This window comes from Pteropus vampyrus, unplaced genomic scaffold (assembly GCF_000151845.1).
Source record: "Pteropus vampyrus isolate Shadow unplaced genomic scaffold, Pvam_2.0 Scaffold242, whole genome shotgun sequence".
In the NCBI taxonomy this organism is placed as follows: domain Eukaryota; kingdom Metazoa; phylum Chordata; class Mammalia; order Chiroptera; family Pteropodidae; genus Pteropus; species Pteropus vampyrus.
Window position 1 is genome coordinate 3,236,605 of NW_011889023.1, and position 24,030 is coordinate 3,260,634.

General features: G+C 33.7%; 2 protein-coding genes across 6 annotated transcripts in view; one reads left to right on the plus strand and one right to left on the minus strand.

Annotated features, from left to right (window-relative positions):
• Positions 1 to 394: 394 nt before the first annotated feature.
• Positions 395 to 10,442, minus strand: RBM11 (RNA binding motif protein 11). Of its 2 annotated transcripts, none has more exons than XM_011374268.2 (5): positions 10,272 to 10,442; positions 6,869 to 7,031; positions 5,097 to 5,169; positions 3,204 to 3,300; positions 395 to 1,591 (listed from the first exon to the last, which is right to left on the minus strand). In XM_011374268.2, the coding sequence occupies exons 1-5, from the start codon at positions 10,365 to 10,367 to the stop codon at positions 1,304 to 1,306; spliced, it is 717 nt and encodes a 238-aa protein (XP_011372570.1). In that variant the 5' UTR covers positions 10,368 to 10,442; the 3' UTR covers positions 395 to 1,303. The 2 variants fall into 2 exon arrangements, with proteins under 2 accessions (XP_011372570.1, XP_011372569.1); XM_011374267.2 differs by having other exon boundaries at positions 395 to 1,612; positions 10,272 to 10,428.
• A 1,699-nt stretch (positions 10,443 to 12,141) lies between these two features.
• Positions 12,142 to 24,030, plus strand: part of LIPI (lipase I) — a 51,937-nt gene continuing 40,048 nt past the window's right edge. For all 4 annotated transcript variants that reach the window (XM_011374269.1, XM_011374272.1, XM_011374270.1 and 1 more), the window contains exon 1: positions 12,142 to 12,232. In XM_011374269.1, coding sequence (XP_011372571.1) covers positions 12,187 to 12,232 — 46 coding nt within the window. In that variant the 5' untranslated portion in view covers positions 12,142 to 12,186. The remainder of the gene's footprint in view (positions 12,233 to 24,030) is intronic.

Sequence of the window (24,030 nt, forward strand, 5' to 3'; positions counted from 1 at the left end):
AAGGTAAACTGTAAGGTATAAAAATTGAATAAAAGGCTGAAGCGAAGTTAATGCATTTAAATATATATTACTTTCTATTTACACAAATATATTTTCCCTTTGGTATAATTCTAAATTGCAAAAATGTGAATTTAAAAGGAAAAAAGTTATCATTTCCAGTTTATATATTCAGAAACATGAAAGTATATACATCAAGCTATCAAGCAGTATTTAGATTTTCATGTTGATCAGATGGAAATACTCTTAATATTTACATTTAAAACTTTACTGCACTGTATATTTATAAAGTTAAATTCAGTTACTCACTTTGCTAAAAACATATTTATTATTTTAAGTAATATTTCTCAAGTGCTATGCAACATGCAAAAGAAATATCCAAGCATAGTTTTTCCTATTAAATTTGATGGGTTACTTTAATTGAAGATGCATGATTGTTCCAATTAGCTTTAGTAAATATATTCACAAATTTTAGTTTATGTTGAGCTGTAAAGCTAACAAAAATGTCCAAATAAACCAATAAATTTACATGTAGTCTATCTTCTAAAAATAAAAGAATCAAAAATAGGAAACTTGATGTGATATTAAATATCATACATGAAATATTTTATTGTTCATTTTTCAAGACTTAAATATGTCAAATATACCCTCTCAAACTCATTTGCAAAAGAGGTGGATAATAAATTCTGACATAGCCAACTATTTTTGTGAAATACAATAAATGAGAAGAGACAGATATTCATGTTCACATACAATTGTATAAAAAGAAAATGATGCTAAAACTAGCCTGTGATAATCATCTTTCCTTTGGTATCACTGTCATATATCCTCATTTTGTGAAATTATCCTGTAAGGCTCAGAAATAACATATTTAGACATAAAAAATTGCTTGCTCTGTCTTTGTTGGGAACCACATGCAACTCTTAAATATTTGCACTAGTTTCATTCAGAAAACCCACCATTCCATATAGGCAACAATCTAAGACAGCGTAGTGCCTTATCCATAACTGCTCAGTGACTTTTGACTGAGAGTTTAGTGCAATTTCATCATCAGTACTGAAATATAACAACTCAAAGTGTATTTCTTGCTGACAATGTGTCAACAAAACCATTACAAATACAAGTAGTACATTTTATTATTGTTTTTGTCACTCAAGACAAAAATTCAATAGCAAATCAGATGTTATATTATTACATATTTCAAAAAAGAGAAGAAAGCCATGAAATTGCTTATGTAGTACAATTGATTTTTTTTTTCTTTAAAGAGCATTATACAAGTACAGATAAATTTTATTTGAATATAATACTAATATCTTTTCTTCTTTTTACACTTTTGGAACTTTTGGCTGTATTCACTTCCTTTATTGTTTTCTGTGCTACTATCACTATCACTGGTTTGTTTTTGCCTCTTTCGTTTCTTCATCTGATAAAGGTCAGAGTCATGTGGTTGTTGGTGAGTCCATTCATAGGAGCTGGGTCCAGCCTCTAGATTTGGAATGTGATTTAGTGAAGGAGACACGGATGTGCTATTAGGAAGTGGTGCTGTCATCTCACAGTAAGGAAGCTGCAGTGCTGGATTATATGCATGCCACTGCTGTGAGAAAAAGACACTCATCTACCAAAACAAGCCCAAAAAGTTAAAAAAAAAGTTTACAGTTTACATGCATTATACAAATAATTATGAGCAAACCAAACCATGTGTTAGTGTAAGAAAGTTAGTGCCTTTTCAAAGTAGAGATGTGGTAGTTGCCTTAAATGGTTAACACGAAGATAGTGTACAGCTTACAGCAATACAGATTAGTGCTGTCCTATAAAAACAAAATGCAAGCCACATATGTAGTTTTAAATTTTCAAGTAGCTACAATACAAAGATAAAAGAGAAACAGGTGTAATTAAATTATGTATTTTATCTCAAAATATCTAAAATATTGTCATTTCAACATATAACCAATATAAAAATTATTAAGGTATTTTATTTTTTTTCATATTAACTCTTCCAAATCTGATGTGCATTTTATACTTACAGCATATCTCAATTCAGATGGTAAATTTTCATAGAAAATACTTGATCCGAATTTACATGACAAGAAATTTACAGTTGAGAAAGTCAATATATATACCCAAGTTCTTTCAAATATATCTAAGTTTTCCAATAACTGTATCTGTTTTAGGTTTTAATTTAATTCAAATTAAAAAAATAAAAAATTCAGTTTCTTAATCTCACATGTGGCTAATGGACACTGTATTGTATAGCATGGTTAATAGTTATGATAGATACTTCTTCGTTTTTAAAGTAGTTTTTACCTCAAATTTCTAACTATTCAAAGTATATTAAAGATTAATAGAAATAACATAAGAGTGTGTATGTATATGTGTGTGTTTTTCTTATCTCTACAAAAGATAAAAATGCTAGGAAGAAGATATGACAGCTTCAGATGAGAACTGGTTGTTTACTAATATCTTACGGTAGCTAAGAAAAGTTTTTTCTAAAAGTTAAATTATCAATTTTCCTTATGTATACAAAAGTGAAAATGGCTATTTAAAATATCTGAAGCTCACAAGTATGTTGGATGTTTGCAAAAGTCTCACCCTGTGAATCAGAATACCTGTGTTATAGTCTCACATCTGTCACTAACAAAGTGTACAATCTTGGGCTTGACAATTAATATTCCTGGACCTCAATTTTATTATGTATAAAATGAGGAGTTGGATGACAACAATTTCCTAAGTTCCACTTAAATATTAAGGTCATAATTAAGATTTCTAGGCCAGAACCATATTTTTGAGAGTCTTTAAAAATAATCATTTCCTAAATTGAGAATCTCTGCCTTATTTAAAAGTTATTTTTTAAAAAATCCATGTCTGAAAGCAATATATTTGTGATTGATGTTTACATTATAAAAAATGCTTCACTAAATGAAATTATTCAATTCTTAAAAATATCTTTTAGTTATTTAAATAACAAGTCTCTACTCGAATTTTATTCCCTTCCACCCCTTCTCTGTTGATGTATTGGCTGTGTGCTGAGGTACTATGTATGGGATTTAAGACAATTGTGGTAGAGCAAACAGCCATCAGTGGGAAGTACTCATAGAAGCTTCTGCCTTTGTCCCAGGTTTAGATTTAAGCTCCATAAGTTTCATATAGTTTTCATATTCACAGTTTGTATCATATTATATATTGAACCAAAGACATATAAAACTTACCATTTTCTGAAAGAAAAAATATTCTTGAGGTAAAGCTGCATTATTAGTTGGAAAGAACTGCATGGGAAGAGAAGGTCTGCCCATGACATCTTCATTTCTTTGGGGAGGTAAAAGAAAACATAATGAAAAATTAAAATTCCTACCCCCAAAGGTCCCTTTTTCTTTAAAAAAAAAAAAACAACAAAAAAACTCTTCGTAACTTAAAGAAAAAGAACTTCTGTAAGAGAGCTCAGTTAAGATTAATTAACTTTAAACACACATACATAATCAGTTATTATACTGATAATGTGGTGACACAAAGGTACCTTAAATCTTATGAATTATTACACATTGAAATCTCAATATTTAATCAAATTTGGTTTTCTCATGGGAAAATGTTAAGTAATGTTATACTTATATAAAGACAAAGAAAACTTAGATATGAAGATAGGACAGCAAGTCATTAACAATCATCAAGGACACATTTAATCTTTTATAGATTATAAAAAGTGAAAAAAGGTAGACATTTTTTCTCAATTTATTTTTGAAAGTATTCACTGTTTATATAAATTATGCTCTTTCCTAAATGGACTGCTGATGTTAACATGAACCCACATTTGCTGATTGTTTCTACACATTAAGATAATAAGAATCCCTAATTTAAAAACAGTATGGAGGTTCCTCAAAAAACTAAGAATTGATCTACCATATGATCCAACAATCCCTCTACTGGGTATTTACTCCAAAGACTTGAAAACCCATATCTGAAAAGATATTTGCACACCGATGTTCATAGCAGCATTATCCACAGTGGCCAGGACATGGATACAACCGAAGTGTCCTACAACAGATGACTGGATGAAGAAGCTGTGGTAAATATATACAATGGAATATTACTCAGCCATAAGAAGAGATGAAATACTGCCATTTGCTACAATGTGGATGGACATTGAGATAATTACGCTAAGCGAAATAAGCCAGACAGAAAAAGTTGAAAATCACATGATATCACTTATATGTGGGATATAAACCTAAAAACAACAAATGAATAGGACAAACAGAGACTCACGGACATGGACAGGCCAATAGATTAGTGATCACCAGAGGGTAGCGGGGAGGAGGAAGGTGGAAGGTAGATGCAGTAAAAGGGGTCAAATATGTGGTGACAGAAAGAAATCTAACTATGGGAGGTAAACACAGTGTAAATATATATATGCCTTATTGTTAAAGGGTACAGCTGAAACTTATTGGATTTCATTAACCGATGTCACCATAAAAAATTAATTAAAAAATAACAATAATAAAAAAATAAGTAAAAATTGTGCTGTCCTAAATTTTCAATAAAAAGTGTAATATTTTCTTGTATGGAGAATAAATTCCAATATTACAAATATTGGCTAGATTCTATAGCTAGTCTTCATTAGTCTACTTGCTTCAGAGTATTCTACAATTTTAATGCTATTATTACTAAGGTGAGAAAGGTGAAATTAACTCTTGAAATTAAGGGAAAGGTAGAGACAAAAATGAGGGAAGAACAGGAAGCAGTCAGATGACTAGATAGAGATTCCGTTTGTAAGTGGTGAGAGTGATACCATAGAAACCTTAATAACAGTATCTCCACGATTAATTGCAACGAGACCTTGGATGTGGACATGATTTAACAGCTACAAAAAGAACAAAATAAGGAACACAAAAAATATAAATTGCTCCCACCTACTGCTGAAAATAATGACTGAACTTAACTGAAAATATTTTGTCACTTTTAATGGTTTCAGAAAAAATGAATTCCTTAATTTTATCCTTTGTCTAAATGATAAGATTTACAATAGCCTAGAAGACATAAAAAATCTTCCTGGGATAAGGAAGAACACATTTATTTTCTTTACCTTCATAAAAAAAAAATATTTTAATTACCTGTAGCTGTGTGAATTTATCTTAACACAGCTCTCGAAACTTTGGTTAGCTGGTTCAGAAGAGCGAGAACTCCCTTTAAAAAAAACCACAATAACGGATTAGTTCATGGTACAATTACTTTGAGTTCTAACATTAAACCATAGAAAACTCCAAACCCAAGAGGATGTAGTATTGACTAAAATTCTAAATTTATATATGAAGATATATGAATGTCTTCAGTCTTCCAAGTAATATTTATAAATTGTTTATATTATTATAAATGACTAAATTATAATCAAGCTTTGTCCAAAGCAATGTCTCTACAAAATAATTATATTGACATGGAACCATATAAGATATATGATGTTTTATTCTATACACCTGTAACCTAAAAAAGGCAAATGCCCTTCAATACATTGAATAAAGATGTGGTACCTATATACAATGAAATATTACTCAGCCATAAAAAAGATGAAATACTGCCGTTTGTGACAATACAGATACATCTTGAGATTATCATGCTAAGCAAAATAAGTCAGACAGAAACGTTGAGAACTATATGATTTCACTCATGTGAGATATAAAACTGAAAGCAACAAATGAACAAGACAGAGATGTATGTACACAGACAACAGTTTAGTGGTTACAGTGGGGTGGGAACGGGAAGATAAGGGTAAAGAAGGGTTCAAACATATGGCGACAGAAGGAAAAATAAATAAATAAAAATAGCAAATATTCAGTGTTAGTTGCCTCCTGTGTATAAGGCATGAATTCTTTAAACAACACTGACAAAAGCCAATGCAATATTATAGCGGATGCTAAGCAGCTGGCTAGGAAAGTGTCAGAATATAATGTCCTGGCCCATTCTATCAGCCTGTACGAGTTGACGGTATTTGAGAGAGTGATGGAGTCCAAAAAAACACTTTTTTTAAATGTCTTCTTTGCAAAAACATTTTAAAAAATAAAACAAAAAGAAGCGCTTTTCATTTGCAACACGGCATTGTTTTGTTATTGTAGTTTTCAGTACAGCAAAAGGAATAAAAAACAAACAAACAAGGGATATATCAATAAGCCTGAATCATTTAGGGGAGGGAGGCAACATAAGCATTGCAAGCATTGCAACATAAGCATAAGCACTGCCTCTATTAGTTCCTCCAAGCATAAAAGGGCTGGAGTATTAGCACAATGTTCTCTGGTCATTTTATCAAAGATGATCAGTTCTTCACATATGTGCAGGAGAAGGTACTTGAGGCCATTTATATCAGGAATTTTTCCTCTACCATTATGAAGGGTCACTCTGCAGCTGCGTTTGGCCAGCTGCTCTTACAGGGACTTATATCCATGGCAATATATAGCATGGTTCCCTAGGAGAAGTACTAAGTCATCCACCCTATTTTCCCAATAATAGGTATTTGATACTATACATTAACAATGAGAAGAAGATAAGCAAATAGCCTTGCTATATAAAAGCTAGAGTTGTGTGTCCCCTGTTCATTTAGATTTGTTTAATTTATAAAAACCAATAGCGACTATTATAGATACTTGCTGGCTGATACCAAAATTAAGAACATCAAAAATTTTAATACAGAAGAGATGCAATAGGGTTGGTGATATAACTGGCAATGCTAATTAATTATATATCATTATAAATTAGACATGTTTTGAGAAAATTTAATAGACACCACAGGGACATTTTTTGTTCATATGATATATAAAAAACAAAATGCTTATACTTCTGAGAACACTACCACCAACAGTACACACATGCAAGATTCATCAGTGATAGGACCTACCAAATCGATACTGCACATTAATAGGTCTTCCATATAAGCGAATTCCATTCAGCAAAGCTATGGCATACGACACTGATTCTGGGTGTTTAAAGCAGACAAATCCAAAAGACTTCGGCTTTCCTTCTCTGTCTTTGCATATAGTCACTTTGGTTAATGGCCCAGCCTATAAGAAACTTAAAAATTATTTTCTCATAAATCTAAAGATTTTTTTACAGTCAGATAAATCAAGTATATTAAATTTTAGACTAAAAAAAGGTTTATAATGTTTATTTCCTATTTGTTTATTCATCATCCAAGTCAAAAGGAAAGAGAGCAAATCGTGTTTGGTTAATTCAAGGTAATAAATTAAGTGTGCTCCAGTTAAAAAATGTTAGCAATAACAGCTTTATGCAACTCTGCTAATAATGTATTTTTCTAATAATAAATATTATACTCCATCACACTTTCTTGGTGTTTTCTGGCCATCAAGATTGATTCATGGTGCTAAGAATAGGACATTCTAGGTAATAATTTCCAAATCTTAAAAGGAAAGCTATCTTACCCTTCTGTTGGTCTTAACAAAATGATTTAGAGAGCATTTCAATCTAAGTAAGTGTATACTCAATACATAGTTAAGTGTATAACTCAAAATAAATTGACAAATCCAATGTTGGTTATGACAAAAAAACTGGTAACATACAGATTTTTTTTTCTGTCAACATGGTGTTTTTTTCCATTGAGATATGCTTTAATATGTTTAAGACTTTTAAGTAGGTGCATTATTTATAACAGTGGAAAATCAGAAAGGCTCTAAATCCAACTGGAGAATATCAGGTCATGTTTTATTATTAAAATGGAATACAATACCATATACTGAAAATATTCAGATTGCATCAATAGTAAAACCTATAATTAAAAATATGGAGTAAAAAAGCAGTCAGATATTGTAAAAAAAAACGAGTTAATTACAACTCAGAAAAAATTTACATCTCCACCATGATCAGAGGAAGCACTTACAAACTTATAAACAGCTAAGATTCGATGGTAAACGGCTCAGACTTTTTAATTGTAAAATCATTAAAGAGTGACTGCTTTTCTCTGTAGAGATGAATAAATATGTTAACTGCTTTTAATCTAAAGAAAAATATTATCTTCAAAATAATACTGTATTTTAGGACTCAGTTTTCTCTTCGTTGTCTGCTTTCACAGGGACTGAGTAGCTCACCCTTCCTTCTGGCTTCAAGGGCCACTTCACCAATAAATCTATTTTTCCTACTCACGCCTCTTCTATGGAGACAGTCTGCTAGAGATCTCTACGTGATTGTACTTCAAACTCAACATTTTTGAAAGTGAACTCATTATCCTCAAAATCTCTATTCCAGCATTCCTTAAAAGTGCAAAGATATTAAAATTTACCCTCTTACTTCAAAGGATAATTAGAAATTTGAAAGACACTAGTAAAAGGATAAATGTATAGTAAAACCAATCTTAATCAGGACTTTTCCACTACTGATATTAAATACAAGAAATCACAAAGGGGCAGAATATCTTAATTGTTTTGAATTTTACAAATTCAAAGATATGTCAAAGCATTTTTTTAAGATAAAATTCAACAAGATTCTTGCTTGTAGCAACAATCACATCAGCTTTTACAGTCTTTTTAAATCAGAATGAAACACATAAACTGTGTTGGGTTTTGCTGGGTTGAAGCCTTTCTAAAAGATACCTCACTTTAGCAAATCTTTCTAGAATATAGAAGGACCTAGGCAAAAATAAAAACACATGCTTGGTTGCCTGATTTGTTAGAAGAGATGAACATTTTATTTATGTAGAAATCACAAAAAATGAGAATAAATATACTGTCTTATAGATCCAAACAACTGATAGAGATCCAGTCTCTACTGACTAGAAATAACGTATGTGCATGTGGACCTTTGACTCACCCCAACTTCCCATCCTTTTTGTTTTTAGAAGCTCAACATAAGCCTTCTGGAGAAAAAGAATGATTAAATTTTTCTTTCTTTTTTTTTTTAGAGTGGCAAGTTTCAAAAGATATTGGGGGGAAAATAACTATAGGAAAAGACAATTGTTAGAGCAGTTAAAAAGAGCAAGAAAAAGTTTTAAAAGATGGCGAATTATTAGGATAAGCATAAAAGCCTTAAAATCAACAATATTATTCAAGTAATAAAAAGTTTTATGTCTTGGATAGAAAATTGTGTTATCAGAAGGGATTATCCCTACCAAATTGTGTGTACCTATAATTAACCGAGGGGTGCTTTAGTTCAGAGACAAAGGTAGGGCCTTTTGAAATCTAAATAAAGAACACTTTTCACTGCTGGTACTCACACTTCTGGAAATTTAGCATTGTTATTGTTTCCCTTGGAACTTGCCCTTATTCTTATACGGGAAGTAACTCTCGATTTCTCTTCATGTTAGCATTAGCAGTATGATTTGTAATAGTAGCAGCAGCAGAGAGCAGCAAACAGTTAAGTGTCAAGTTCAGTTCTGTTTTACTTGGATTAGTTTATTTAATCTTCAAATATCATATTGTAGATACTACTGCTTCCATTTGACATTTGAGGAAACTGAGGCACTGATATGTTCATTTACTTGCCCAAAGTCACATTGCTGATACAGCTTTGCTATATGATGCATTCTTCTTTTGCAGATTATCCTAAATTACAGTAATTAACTAAAATTTTCCCCTTTTAGAAAGACCAGTCTGTCTCCTAAATTTGTATGCCTAGTACTGGACCCTTAAACAGTTAGATGAATCGCTGAATGAGACTACCGCCTTAGCAACTGAGACCTAGATGTATACAATAGGTGTGTTTACAGGAGAGATGAGGCTTAATTCCGGAGGTAACAGGTCTCAAGAATTTCCGGAATGTCTGCTGGGTATGAAATTATGGAAAATGGCCGGATAATTGGTCATAGTCATGATTTGACTACGCAAATCATCTCAAATCTCACTTATCATACCAGAGTAAAATCAAAGGGCCTGGGGGAAAAGTAACGGAAAGGGAAGCACTTAAAAATCCGTATAGCTCATTTCGCTGGATTTAAGGCGTGAGGATGCTTATCACCCCACGGCAGAGCGTGACTCGGCTGTTTTGTTTTGCCCCAGCACACACACAAGGCCCAGGCAGCCTCCGCCAAGCACTTACTCAGAGCGGAGCCCAGTCAGTGCCCATCCCCAGGACTCTGCACTGGGGACGGGAGTGGAGCGCACACTCAGCCATTTCACTACCCAGCTGCTCACCAGGAGACAGGTACGCCAAGGTCGAACTAAATTAAAATCAAAGCACAGGTTAGGGCGCGAAGGGGGCCGGACTCCGAATGGTTCAGGTGCGCCCCGCCATCAGCTGCGCTTCAGGCTCGACGCGCCCCTTCGCCTCCAATGCCCTTTCCCCACCGATGGTACCTGAAGGAACAGCTCGTAAAGGATCTCTTCCCGCACACGGGCCTCTAAATTCCCCACAAACACCGTTCTGTCGGCCTCCTCCTGAGCAGGGAACATCCCTCCGCTCTTTGCCCGAGGATGGAGGAGGAGGTGCCGAAGCCACGCCCTCTTTCCTGCTTGCTGCGCTGCCGAGGCGCGGGGGTGGCGGGGCTGGCGACGAGAGCGCAGGCGCCGGGAGCCAGGCAGAGCTGCTTGGCCACGCCCTTCGGCGCCGCGCGGGGACAGCGCACAGCGCAGTAGCATGCATCTGATCCGGCTGGGGTCGTGGGCGAGTGAGTGAGAGTAAGAAAGATTAGTGTGAAGGGCAGTTTGCCCTCTTGCTTGCGGAGTGCCCTTCGTATTCCCGGGCACGACATTATTAATTGCTTCTGGATTTATTCAACCACTATTTAAAATAAAATGTCCTTAGAGATTAAGTTTTACTAACTGCATTCCAGAAGCTCCCGGGCTAATGGGGGGAGGGTGGGGGTGGAGAGATTAGTTTCCAAAGAGTAAATCATTAAATCATTAGGATTTTAAAATTATAGTCTTTCTTTCAAAACTCTACTATGTGTTATGCTGTCTTAAATGTCAAGTTGATATTTTCAATATGAGCTCTTTAGAATGGTAGAGATGAAAATATATGAGATTCATATTACACTGTCATATCAAAAGCACAAAGCAAAAAGAATATGTCAAATAGGAAAGACTATTGAGTATAAGCTGGTTAAGAAGAATCTCTTAACATGTGTGACAATACATTTTCTATCTTCCCACATTTTGAAATAATGTGGTTTATTTACATCTTTGTTAGAGAAGTGCAATTGTTAAAACTAAATTATGTGGAAGGACCTAAGTTATATAGTGGTCTCTAATCAAATTTTAAAAATGAAATCTCACATAAAATCCTAGAGATCAAAAGAGTCAAAATAATTATGAGGTTTCATCAGCAATTAGATTTTTCATGATTTTTAAATGAATAACTCATTTCGTTTGTGGATCCTTTGAAACAGCTACCCAGACTTTAGACTAGTTTCTGCTCATCGATGGTAATGTAAACTAAAAAACTCTTCTGTTCTTAAAATATCTTTGGAAATTTACAGAGACTTGAATTTCCAAAAAACCAATTTAGTTTTGAAATTACACTGCATGTATTTAGAATAATTCTCTACTTTCCTGGCTACTAAAGTCCATTGATGGAAGGAAAATAAGAGAAAAATTAAGTAAATGTGAAAAATATAGGTTTATAATAATTAAAAAAAACATTTGTTATGTTAAAACTGAGCATATACATATATACTTTTAATTTTCAAAGTGTAGCTCTCAAGGTAGCATTTTGAATTTTAAAATAGCCATTGAGTTTGGGTTGCAAAATGACAGAAACATGAAAAGACCATATTTTATACTTGACAGCTTGATGGATATGGATTTTATTATTGATTTTATAGTATATAAAGACAACTTAAGTTTGTAATCAAAATGAGCATAAACCACAACTTTTTCTGACTCTTTCCATTTCTAGCATTTTCTAACATCACTTTTGCTCTAGACTTTCAACAAATATGTTCTTCCCGACCACTTCTGAAATCCTGAGGTTAAGAGGAATGTGGAAAGATATAATTAGCTTTTTCTTTCCCTTAAATTCAGCTTGTGTGGTTGAATGTTTGTGAGTTATTACAGAGTTTTTGACTTAAAAATCTTTCTTACCACTGCTAACTAATAGGGAAAAAACAAACTACCTCACCTTTTCGACAAACAGGGTGGAGCAAAAGGTCAGGGATCTTTTACATTAAAACCCACCAGACTGTGACAGCCCTACTAAAGAGAAACCTTACTGAATTTCAGAATTTCTTTTTTAGTGAATTTGGTTGCTGCTTTTACTTTGATCAGATTCTAAATGAGAGTGTACATATTTCTTTGTTTGATGTGCTGGGCAAGATCTGGTAAGAACTTGAAAATTTGATTTATCTTTAAAAACTATAAAATAATCAATATAGTTTGTATTGTGGGATAGAGAATGCTATGACCTTAGGGTATAAAAAATATAATTATGGGTACTAATGATATCAAACAGATTGTTATGAAGAAAGTTTGTGTATATACATATGTATGTATGTGTACATGTTTGGTAAATTATATATTGTGTATATTCAGATAATTAGTAACTAGGAAACATTTACAAGGAGGTGTAAATAGAGAACAAATAGAAATATTTAAGAAATGTTAGAATAATTAAGTAATAAGGAAATTCAGTATTTGAACATTATGACAATAAATATCATATTTTAATTTCATTCAAATAACCCTTCTTTTGAGGAAAACTTTTATATAGGTAAGTTGTCAGTTGCAAAGCAAACAAAGTAAACATATACTTTTCTTTTTTTTTTTTTTTTTTGGTCCTATTATGCTAAAGCAAAACCAAAACTGGTTTATGATAATAAAGTAGAACTTTCTTTTCCTGGTTTCTGGTAATAAAATTTACTAATTTTAGTAATGTCATTTACTACTTTATGGCATTGAAGTAGAACTACTTGTTCTACTTTGTGATAATAAGAAAAGTAATTTAAAATCTATGATGAATAGTTTTTTTGTAGGGACTTTGCAAAAGATGATTTTTTTAAAAATTTTTTAAAAGATTCTTGAATGCATCCTTATTACATACTTATTTTATTAACCATAAAATACCACCTAGAAATTCAAATTATTTCTTGTTTCTTTTCCATTGGATATGTGAACTAATCAAAATTTTGGAAATGTTTCTGATCTGTGGTGGAGGAAGAAACTTTACCTTCAAGTTCTTTTGGCTGGTGTAATCATCAAATAGACATGAGACAGATTAACAAGAGAAAATAACTCCATTTAATACATATGTATGCATGAGAACCCTGCATGCATGAAAGTTAAAAAACAGGGAAAGTGTGGTATATTTGACATTCTGAACTAAGGATGAGGCACGATACCTTGAGACTTCAGAGGTGGAGAAAGTCATTCACAGGATGATAAGAGCAGGTGTTCTGTGATTAGAAGTTTGCCCTTCCCTATAATTAATGTCAAAAAAAGGTTATCTCTGATAATCTCTTATTATGGGCAAGGCCCCTAATTCAAATTCCTCTAGATAGTTCAGGGAAGGGAGTTATAAGTTTCTCATGAACCTGCAAGGTCTTGGTTGCCTTTAACTCAAACAGTCCACATACCATAGCAGCACATCTTAGGGTGACTTGTTCTGAACTCCTACAGTTCAAATACAGAATCTAAATGGTACAAATATACTGTTTATCATTTATATTTTACTCATTTGGAAGTTTCTGAATAGGCATTTTATGTTTCTGTAATATACAATTGTAGCACCTTAATTTGAAAGAAATGTGATTTCTGGGCTCCTAAGCTTTGTGCCATATCACAGTTTACATCATTTTAGTATCACATTTTATACTCCAAACATATATAGCAGACTTTCAGAGATTATTGTTTTGGTTAGTAGTTAGGCAGTTACCTATACTTTCAATTGGGAAAACGCAGGTATAATTACTAAATATATTTCTGTCTCTGTTGACTAAAATAGAATAGCAGAGCTTTTAGACATTAACAACAGTAAATAGAAAATAAGAAAATTTAAGATTTCAGTGATTCTTAAAATCATTCTTAACCCATGTAAACTCTTATACTTTCTCACATTTTCCTCAAACTCCCACATGCCCAGGAAATTCTGTTGAATTTTTAGTAACTTATTTATATGTTTTTTTCCTGTTACACCTGCTTTTCTCTTCTCTACTAGAGATTCTGATATATACCTCCGAGAGGTCATGTCTCACACTCTTCAACATGAAAATCACCTTCCAAAAAGGAAAAATATTCTGAAAAACAGATTAGTCAGAGGTTTTAAAAATTTTTAAATAGGATAAAAGAGGAGTGTAGAGGTACCTGAACAAACTATATGTAGTTATATATCTATATGAATATATAGTCAAATTATATGCATGTATATATTCTTAGTACAGTTTCTGAGTCATACTAACTGTTTGGCAGTTGTGGTTGTTGCTATTATTGTTATAGCAAGAGTCAGCAAATATTTCTGTGAAAGGCCAGATAGTAAATATTTTAGGCCTTAGAGGCTGTATCTGTTATATCTATTTGACTCTGCCATCATTGCATGAGAACAGCCATAGACTATTTGTAAACAAATGAGTGTGGCTGTGTTCTCATAAAAATGTATCTGCAGACACAAAATTTGAATTTATTATAACTTTTACATATTACAAAATATTACTTTAATATTTTCAACCATTTGAAATGTAAAAATTGTTCTTAGCTTGCCACCAGATTTGGCCCACAGGCCATAGTTTGCCAATTCTTGTGTTTCAGTAAGCTGAAAGAGGTGTTAAAAAGAGGTTAACTCCTCATTCCACAGTTGAAGAAAACTAGAATCATTGTTTCTAAGACGATAGATGTTATAATATATGTTAAAGGACACCTGAGAATCTTGTTTAAAATGCAAATTCTTATCCATTGGCTGGAGGTGAAGCCCAAGATTTTGCAATTCCAATAAACTCCCAGGTGACACCCATGGATATGTGAACCACATTTTGAGTAGTAAGAATGTAGAAATTTGTAGAACTTCACATAGTAGGCTGTTTGTAGGGCGGTGATCTTTTCAAAACCCTTAGAATTCTGAGACCACTGCCTCAACAAATCCATTATTATTTTTCTCTAAATTGTATTAAAATATTTCTTATGTGACTAGTAATTTATTTCTATTGATTTACTAAAATTAGATGGCCACAAGCAACTTTAATTTATTGCACCAAGTTTCTTTAAAATAAAGAAAATGTGAAAGAACATGGGATTCATGATTAAAAGACCCAGATTCAAGTCTTTGTGGCTTGTTTTCCCAGGCCAAATCATTTAACCTTCCTGAACCTCAGTTTTCTCATTTTTAAAAGGATGTAACATTACAATATTATTTCACTACATTGTGAAGCTCCAAGGAAATAACATAAATGTGCGATTTGGTCACTTAAAAAACAATAAAAATTAGAATAATCAACTGTGTTTTCTTCCATGTGCATCTTCTCCGTAATTCTTTCAGATAATTTTTAGATGTAGGGCATTACTGTGTTTAGTCTGTGGATTACCTGTTCACAGGATATCCTGGGTTATGCATTTAAATGCAGACATACCTACCAAATCAGAATCTCTAGGGGTGGCCCTAGGAAACTACATTTTGAACACTTTCCCAGTCATTTTTTACACCCATTTTTAAACCCATGCTTAGGAATTCTTGGTCTAAAGACTTACTAGATACCTACTTTATTTTGCTTATGTAGTCAGATTTATTTTCAAACATTTGCAGCTATGCAAACATTTGCACAGTTGAGTTATGGATTCAACATCTTGATTTCTTATGACATGTTAAATAAGTGTATATATTTTTAAAATGTGCTTTGGTTGCTTCAGAATCAGTAAATATTTTTACATCTAATTTTGCTTCTACATCTAATTTTGGCTAAAGTGCTGCCTACAGTTTTTTGGCTTAACCAGCTCTATGGCTATACAAACCTCTGTCTTTGTAGCATCAAGTTGGTCAATTGTTTTATACTTGGAATTCTGCTAGCACCAAAAGATCTCCATTCTTCTTATTACACAGGAATAAACAATTGAACTATTGAACTTCTGATAGAATCTTATTTATATTACTCAACTGTTTATATAATAACTTGTGCCATAAATATGCCCATACTTTTCAGATTTCACCCAGAAATGTTCTGTTGTATCTAATTGTGACTTTGGACATTTAATCTCATTAAACTTCGCTTTATTCATATATAAAATGAGGGAAAGGATAGCAAATATAAAGCAGCATGCTGTCTAACTTGGAATGATTGCTAAATAACCATAAACCATTAGTTGTTGATGTTGTTGTTATTGCTATTAACAGATACTTTTTCCCCCCTAGAAATAGGGAAAGAGAAGGAAGGTTTTCGTACAGATTTTTGAGATGAGTGTGGCCTTTCAGAGGATTATCAGAGACAGAGGGGTTAAATCCTTCCATAATATGTTAGGATTGATAGCTTTTTATGGCTGGGTTTTGAGGCCCCCCTGTTATCAATTTGGTCAACGCTGAAAGTGGCAAGACAGGCTAACTTGTCTCTGTAGCTTACCAACTGTGAAAAGAGGTTTAAATGAAAGAATGTTAGAATAATATAAGTCATAGAGATCACTTGTTTCCAGTCTTTCCATTTAAAGAAACCAAGGCTCGGAGAAGAGAAAAACAAGAATTTGTTCAGAGTCACAAGAGATACTTGAGAGGCTCTTGGGTATCAGCTGGACTCATGTCTGATGCATTGTCCATGCCTCTGGACTCTGTTCATTTTGATTTTGTCCTCCTCTTTACAGTCATTGTCACTATAATGGAAATATATTGCAGAGTTACAGCTGAACAACCTAGAATGATCATTCCTAACGTCATCATGTACCTTTGATATTTTTAACAATTTTACTGCCTCTATAATTTGAAACCTAAGATTTTTAGAATTCTTAGTGTACCTCTCCTTTGAGATACCGCTAGAGTCATTATCTTCCTATGTATTTGGCAATAAAATTCAATATTTTGCCCCTGTTACTGAATTTCTAATCACAATGCAGTTACTTAGTCTAGTTCCCAGATCCTCAATTTGTTATTTTTTCAAGTAAAATTTAAAAAAATCAATACTTTTTTTTGGTTCTAGATATCTTTATCTTTTTGCTGATAACATTATTATTATTTTTGCTATTGTCATTTTTAATCAACTTAAGTCTATTTAAATCAGTTTTTCCTTATGATAAAACTAATAAATGAATATTTTAGATCTAGATCTTTTTATGCAAAAAGTCTTTTCTTAATCTGAGATCATGTTCACATTAACCCTATGCTGCTTCTAGTTCATATAATTTTACTTTTACATGAAATTTTTTTTATTATAACAAAATTAAAATAATTATCCTAGCCATTGTTTGTTTAACAATCCAGTACCTTTGATTACTTTGAATTGCCATAGTTATCCTGGATAATATAGTGTATTGCTGGGTGTTCCCATTCTGTTTCATTATCAGTTATCGATTCAGTTTCACAGGCCTCTTTTTAATTGATTTAATTGATATAAACAATTTTAACCATGCCCTTATATTACCTTTACAATGTTATTCATTTTTCTTGGGCATTTTTCCCTCTTGTAATCATCTCATTGAGACATTCATTTAGAATTACATTGCACATATAAATTAATTTCAGTAGAATTGCGTTATGATACTGGCTCTTCCATTCTGGATCGTGGTATACCTCAGTGTTTATTCAAATCTTTTCTGTTCCTATGTAAAGTTTTTCGGCTTTATAGTTTTCTTTTATAGTTTCTGTATATCTATTTTTCCCTCTAGTCTTTTCTTTCCTTCTCTCTTTTCCTCCTTCTCTTCATCCTTCCCCTTTTCCTCTTTATCTTTTATCTCCTTGTCCTCCTCCAACTCTTCCAGCTTCTCTTCATTTTTTCAGAGGACTAATTAACTTGCAAATCACCAAAAATCTGATTCAAACTAGCTTAGACACGGAAGAAATTTATTATCTCACATAACTCTCTCATTTAGAGAGTTTTGCATTAAATACTAATGGATCAAAGTACTGAAAAAAGAAAACGGCATCTACAGCTTCAGGAGTGTTTACTTAGAGCTTGAAGTCCGGAAAGAAGAAAGCCATTTTCTCTCCCAGTGTCCATACTGACTTCCCCAAAAGGATTTGGAAAAGACCTGTGTAGGTTGTGTGTGCCTTCCTGTTGTAATTGAGTCTTTATTGCTGTTGACATATCAGTGGGTGGGGTTGATCATCAGGCTGACTGGTTGTGAGGATTGGCCATAATCACAACATGTGAGCATATGAGCTGCTGTTGGGGTTGACCCCCTAAATTGAGATTCACCCCAGCATGCTCTGGTGCCACCAGGACAACCTTCTGAGTATACCACTTGTGGAGCTAATTTGGTGGTGTTCTGTTGTGGTCTGAAACTGACTATCAGGTGTGTTGGTTCTGAGACCTCTTGGGAGGGGCTCTGGTGCAGACCAAGGTCAGCCACTTCATGTGGCTAGCCTAAGGCTACCTAGTAGCGGCTACAAAGTGATCTGCAATTGGTAGCTGCCTATGCTAGGCCTGGAGGCCTATGAGAGATGCCACTCTGTAGACCAAAGCTTACTGCCACCTGTACGGTGCCTGCAAAAGGCACAGGGCACCTTGCAGCCTGCTGCTGCCTGTAGGGCTTGGCAGATGTACAAGTCAGGTGATGTGGGGTCTTAGGGAGTCACCAGGGTGAGAAGAGTGGTATTCACCAGGCTAATGTAGATTCAGATTTGGCTCAGCACAGGTACAATGCGGCTGTCCCTCCAGCCTTTCCCTGAAGCCATACAACTCAGTTTCTCCTTGTATGTTTCTGGTGTGCTCTTTCCTTGTATGTTTCTGGTGCGCTCTTCCCCCCAGCCAATGTCCCTCTTTTGGAGCCCAGGGTGAGTGCCTGCAAGTGAATGAATCTATGTGAAGGTCCTCATGTATTTCCATCATCCCTTCCTCTCACCTGGACAGATGGAATACCTGCTGATTTTTACAGCCAGATGTTATGGATGCTTGTCTTTCCAGCACTGGTGCTCTGGGTTGGGGAGCTCTATGTTAGGCTGGAATCCTCGCTTTCCCGGTGGGTACTCTGCAGTTGAGATATTACCTCTGATTCTCAACCACCACATGTGGTTGTGGGGTTAGCCTGTTTCACCTCTCCACCCTTCCAATCATACTTCTTTATTAAGTCCTTAGTTATAGACTGTTCATCTAGTCTAGTCCCTATAACTAAGGACTTAATAAGTCCTTCAGATGGTTCTATAATTTAGTTGTAATTTTGATATGATCAAAGAGGAGGTGAGCACAGATTTACTCTGCCCTCTTGACTGGAACTAAGAAAGTCATTGTATAGAGGCAGATAATCTAATCCTAAAGAATGTTTTTAATTTTAATATAATAGTCATGATATCTTTTTTCTTGTTATCTTTGCAAACAGTTGGTTGAAATACAGTGTTGCCTTAGGCCCAGTCCAAAGGTCATTTTGCCATTTTAACATTCCAAAAATTTGAGGAGTAAGACTTGCAAGGCAGTCACTCTGGGATGGCAATTCTGACTCCATTTTTAAGTGGCTAGGTTTACATATATATATTTGCACTCCTCCCTTTGTTATGTTTGATGTTAGAGTTATTCTAGCTTTTAAAACTGGTTTGTTAAGCTTTGTATTTTGGTATGCTTTGCAAAAATATTAGACCTTTGTTATGCTATAAGATTTTTAACTTTACTGCGGTATATTTACATATGATAAAAGGTACTCATCTAAGTACACTTTGATGAGTTTTGAAAAATATGTTCACCATATTTTATGATATATAACAATCATATTAATCAAGATATACAACATTTACTCCATCCCCAAAAGTTAACTCTTTGCAATCATTCCCCTTCCCCTCATCTGCTTTCTGATACTCTAGATTAGATATCTCTTTTATAGAATTTCATATAAATGGAATTAAGCAATATATACTTTCTTTGCTTCTAGAGTCTTTTGTTCAGCATCATGTTTTAGAGATTCATCAAAGTTTTTACCTATATAGGCTGGATAGTATTACATTATATAGATGCACCACATTTTGTTTATCCATATTCCTTTTAATTGACATGTAGATTATTTCCAATTTGGTTTCTTTATGAAAAAAAAAAACAAAACAACTTTTATGAACTTGCAAATCTTGTGGGCAAATGTTTTCATTTCTTATGCATAACATTTGGAAGTGAAGTTTTAGGGGTCGTATAAGTGCATATTTAACATTATAAGAAACTACTAAGCTGTTTTCCAAAGTATTGCACAATTTTGACATTTCCCTCAGTAATGTAGGATGCTTCAAGTTGTTTTACATCCTCACCAATACTTGGTTTTGTCAGTCTTTTCATTTTAGTCATTTAGTGGGTGTGTAATGGCTTATTATTTTGGTTTAGTTTATATTTTCATTTCATTTAGTGGGTGTGTAATGGCTTATTATTTTGGTTTAGTTTATATTTTCCCAGTGACTAATGATGTTGAGCATATCATGAGATTATTGGCCATTATACCATCTTTTGTGAAGTGTCTTCAATTCTTTTGTCAATTTTTACAAATTGAGTCATCTTATTCTTTTATATATATGTGTATGTATAAACACACATTCTGGATACATTCAGGTACTTTTCAGATGTACATATTGCAAGCCTATATATTCATATTCTTGTCAATGTCCTTTTAGGTAAAGGTATGTTTCATTATGACAGTGTCCAATTTATCATTTTTTCTTTTACACTTTATAATCTTGTTTGAGAAATCTTTGCTTACCTCAAGATTGTTAATATTTTCTCTCAATATTTAATATAAATAGCATTCTGCCTGCCAGAGAAAGAAGCTGGATCAAAGAAAGCAGAGTTGAGAGAATAAGAGAGAGAAATGATGGGTCTCTTTTACTCTAGAGCTAGTTTAGATCCCTTAAAACTAAGTCCGACCCTTCTAGGGTCTCTAGATAATCCATGACATTCATTAAGGTCATTCTACTCTGGCTAGTTGGGACTTTATTGTGTTCGAGCACATTGTGACCTTTGGAATTGTTCAGGTTACATCTCTTTGTGGAGTTTCACCCTTTGCAACCCACTCCCAGGATCCCATCTGCTGATTTTAGAGCTCTGCCTCTGCATGGCTCCTTCCTTTGTGGCACTCCAAAATAAATTCTAGTTGCTTTAACCTCCCAAACTCCAGTTTCTCTCTAACTTGGTAACACCACCGTGCTCTCCTTGGGTTCAGCCTTACTGCATTGCAGTGTGGAAACTACTCGCAGGTAAAAAATATTAGTTATAGGGTTCAAATAATTTGTTTCCTTTCTTTCAGAGATCATAGTCCTGTGTTTCTTATATAATGTCTAAACTTATTTTTCCATATATATTTTTTATTATTATTTATGCCTACAGCACCTGGTCTTCCTAGGTGGTCTCCCATCCAAGTACTAACCAGGCCTGACCCTGCTTTTGAAATCAGACATCGAGCTTGTTCAGGATGGAATAGCCATAGACCATGGACCTTGGCTCCACTGGGGCGTGAACTCAGGCCCTTCTGTGCGTAAAGCAGATGTGCTAACTGCTACACTATGGAACCATGTCCTTTTTTCCTTCTATTTTATCCAGTGTTCTAGTTGTTTGCAGAAGCAAGGGAAGTCTGGAAATCAGGTATTCATAATGACAGGAATTGGATTCTGTACATTTTCATTGTTGTTTTAATTGTAGTAAAACATACATTAAAAAATTACAATTTTAACTATTTTTAAGTCTACATTTCAGTGTCATTAGGTTGTTCACATTGTTGTAAATATACATACACACTGTCACCACCATCCATGTCTAGAACTTTTTCATGTTCCCTAACTGAAACTCTGTACCCATTCAACAGTAACCCTCTATTTGCCACTTGTTTCCAGTTCTGGTAACCACTATTCTACTTTATGTCTATAAATTTGACTACCTAAGGTACCTCATACAAATGGAGTTATAACAGTATTTGTATTTCTGTGACTGGCTTATTTCACTTAGTGTACTGTCTTCAAAGTTCTCCCATGTTGTGACACACATTGGACTTTTCTTCCTTTTTATTCCATTGTATGTGTATACCAGATTTTGTTTATCCATTCATCTATTGATGGATACTTGTCTTGCTTCCACACTTTGGCTACTGTGAATAATGCTCCCATGAATGTGGGTGTATAAATATCTCTTTGAGTTCTTCGGGTATATACTCACATATGGTATATCTGTATTGTATGGTAATTCTACTTTTAACTTTTTTGAAGAAGCACCATACCATTTCCACAGCATTTGCACCATTTTGCATCCCTATTAGCAACACATGAGCTCTAGTAGTTCCACAGTCTTTATACTCCTGCCAACGGTTGTTAGTTTTTTATTTTTCTTATGGTAGCTATTGTAATGGATTTCAAATGGCATATCATTATGGTTTTGATTTATATTTCTGTAATCAGAGATGTTGAGCTTCTTTTCATGTGCATATTGGCCATTTGTATAACTTTATTTATAGGTTCATTCAAAACTTCATCCATTTTTTAATTAGGTTGTTGTTTGTTTTTGTTATTGTCAAATTGTTCTTTATATATTCTAGATATAAATCCCTTATCAGATGTATGAATTGTAAACACTTTCTCCTGTTATATGGGTTGCCTTTTCACTCTGTTTATAATGTTTTGTGATGCAAAGTTTCTAATTCTGATGAATTTCAATTTCTCTAATTTTTTTCTCTTTGTGCTTTTTTTTGTAAGATTTGGGAAATTGTCAGATCTAGTGTCACAAAGTTTTCTCCTTATGTTTTCTTCTAAAAATTTTATAGTTTTAGATCTATAATATCCTTGTCTCTTTTTATTTATTTATTTATTAAATTTTAATTAGTTTCAAGTATACAGTACATTGGTTAGACATCTATATAGTTAGTAAAATGATCTCCCCAATTGCTCCTTCTCTCCCCTGACCACCACCTAGCCAATGTATTAATGTTAATTGCATTCCTTATGCCATGCTTCCCATCCCTGTGACCATCCATCAGCTACTAATTTGTACTTCATTAACCCTTCACCCCATTCTCCCAGTTCCCCAAACACCCCTCACCTCTGTCCATCACCAAATTTTCCACTATATTTGTGAGTCTGTTTTTGGTTAGTTTGTTCTTTTTATTCCTTAAATTCTGTATATAAGTGAAATCATACAGTATTTATCTTTTTCTATCTGACTTAAATACCTTCTGGTTCATCACAGCAATATCTTTTTCCATCCCCTTCCTTTTCATATGTAGGAGTCTTGTTTTCTTATCTTTTCAGCCACTCCATCCCTTGGTTGAAGCACTTAATTCTTTTCCATTTAAGGTACTTATGATAGGAATGTAGTTATTACTATTCTTTATTCCTGTTTTTGATACATGTTTTTTTCTTCTAGAAGAAGTCCCTCCAACATTTCCTGTCATACTGGCTTGGTGGTGATAAATTCTTTTAGCTTATTTTTGTCTGGGAAGCTCTTTATCTGCCCTTTAAGCTATAAATGATAGCTTTGCTGGATAAATTATTCTTGGTTGTAGATCCTGGGTCTTCATTCTATCGAATATCTTTTGCTAAGCCCTTCTGTCTTGCATAGTTTCTTTTGAGAAATCAGCTGCCAGTCTTATGGGTTCTCCCTTGTAGGTAACTAACTGCTTTTCTCTTGCCGCTTTTAAGAGTCTCTCTTTGTATTTAACCTTTGGCATTTTAATTATGATATGTCTTGGTGTAGGCCTCTTTGGATCCCTGATTTTTGGAATTCTCTGAGCTTCCTAGGGTTTTATGTCCATTTCCTTCACCAAATTAGGGAAGTTTTCCATTATTATTTTTTCAAACAGCTGTTCAACATCTTGATTTTCTTCAGTTACACCGATTAGATGGATATTTGGACCCTTAATAGTGCCCCATGTGCTCCTTAAATTATTTTTATAGTCTTGGCATCTTTTTTCTTGCCATTCTGATTGAGTGTCCTGATTGACTTTCTCGTCCTCTAGATAGGGCATTTGATCCTTTTATTTATTTACTTCTTTTATTCCTTTGTTTATTCCATTTAATATACTTCTCAGATAATGTGTTCTTCATTTCAGA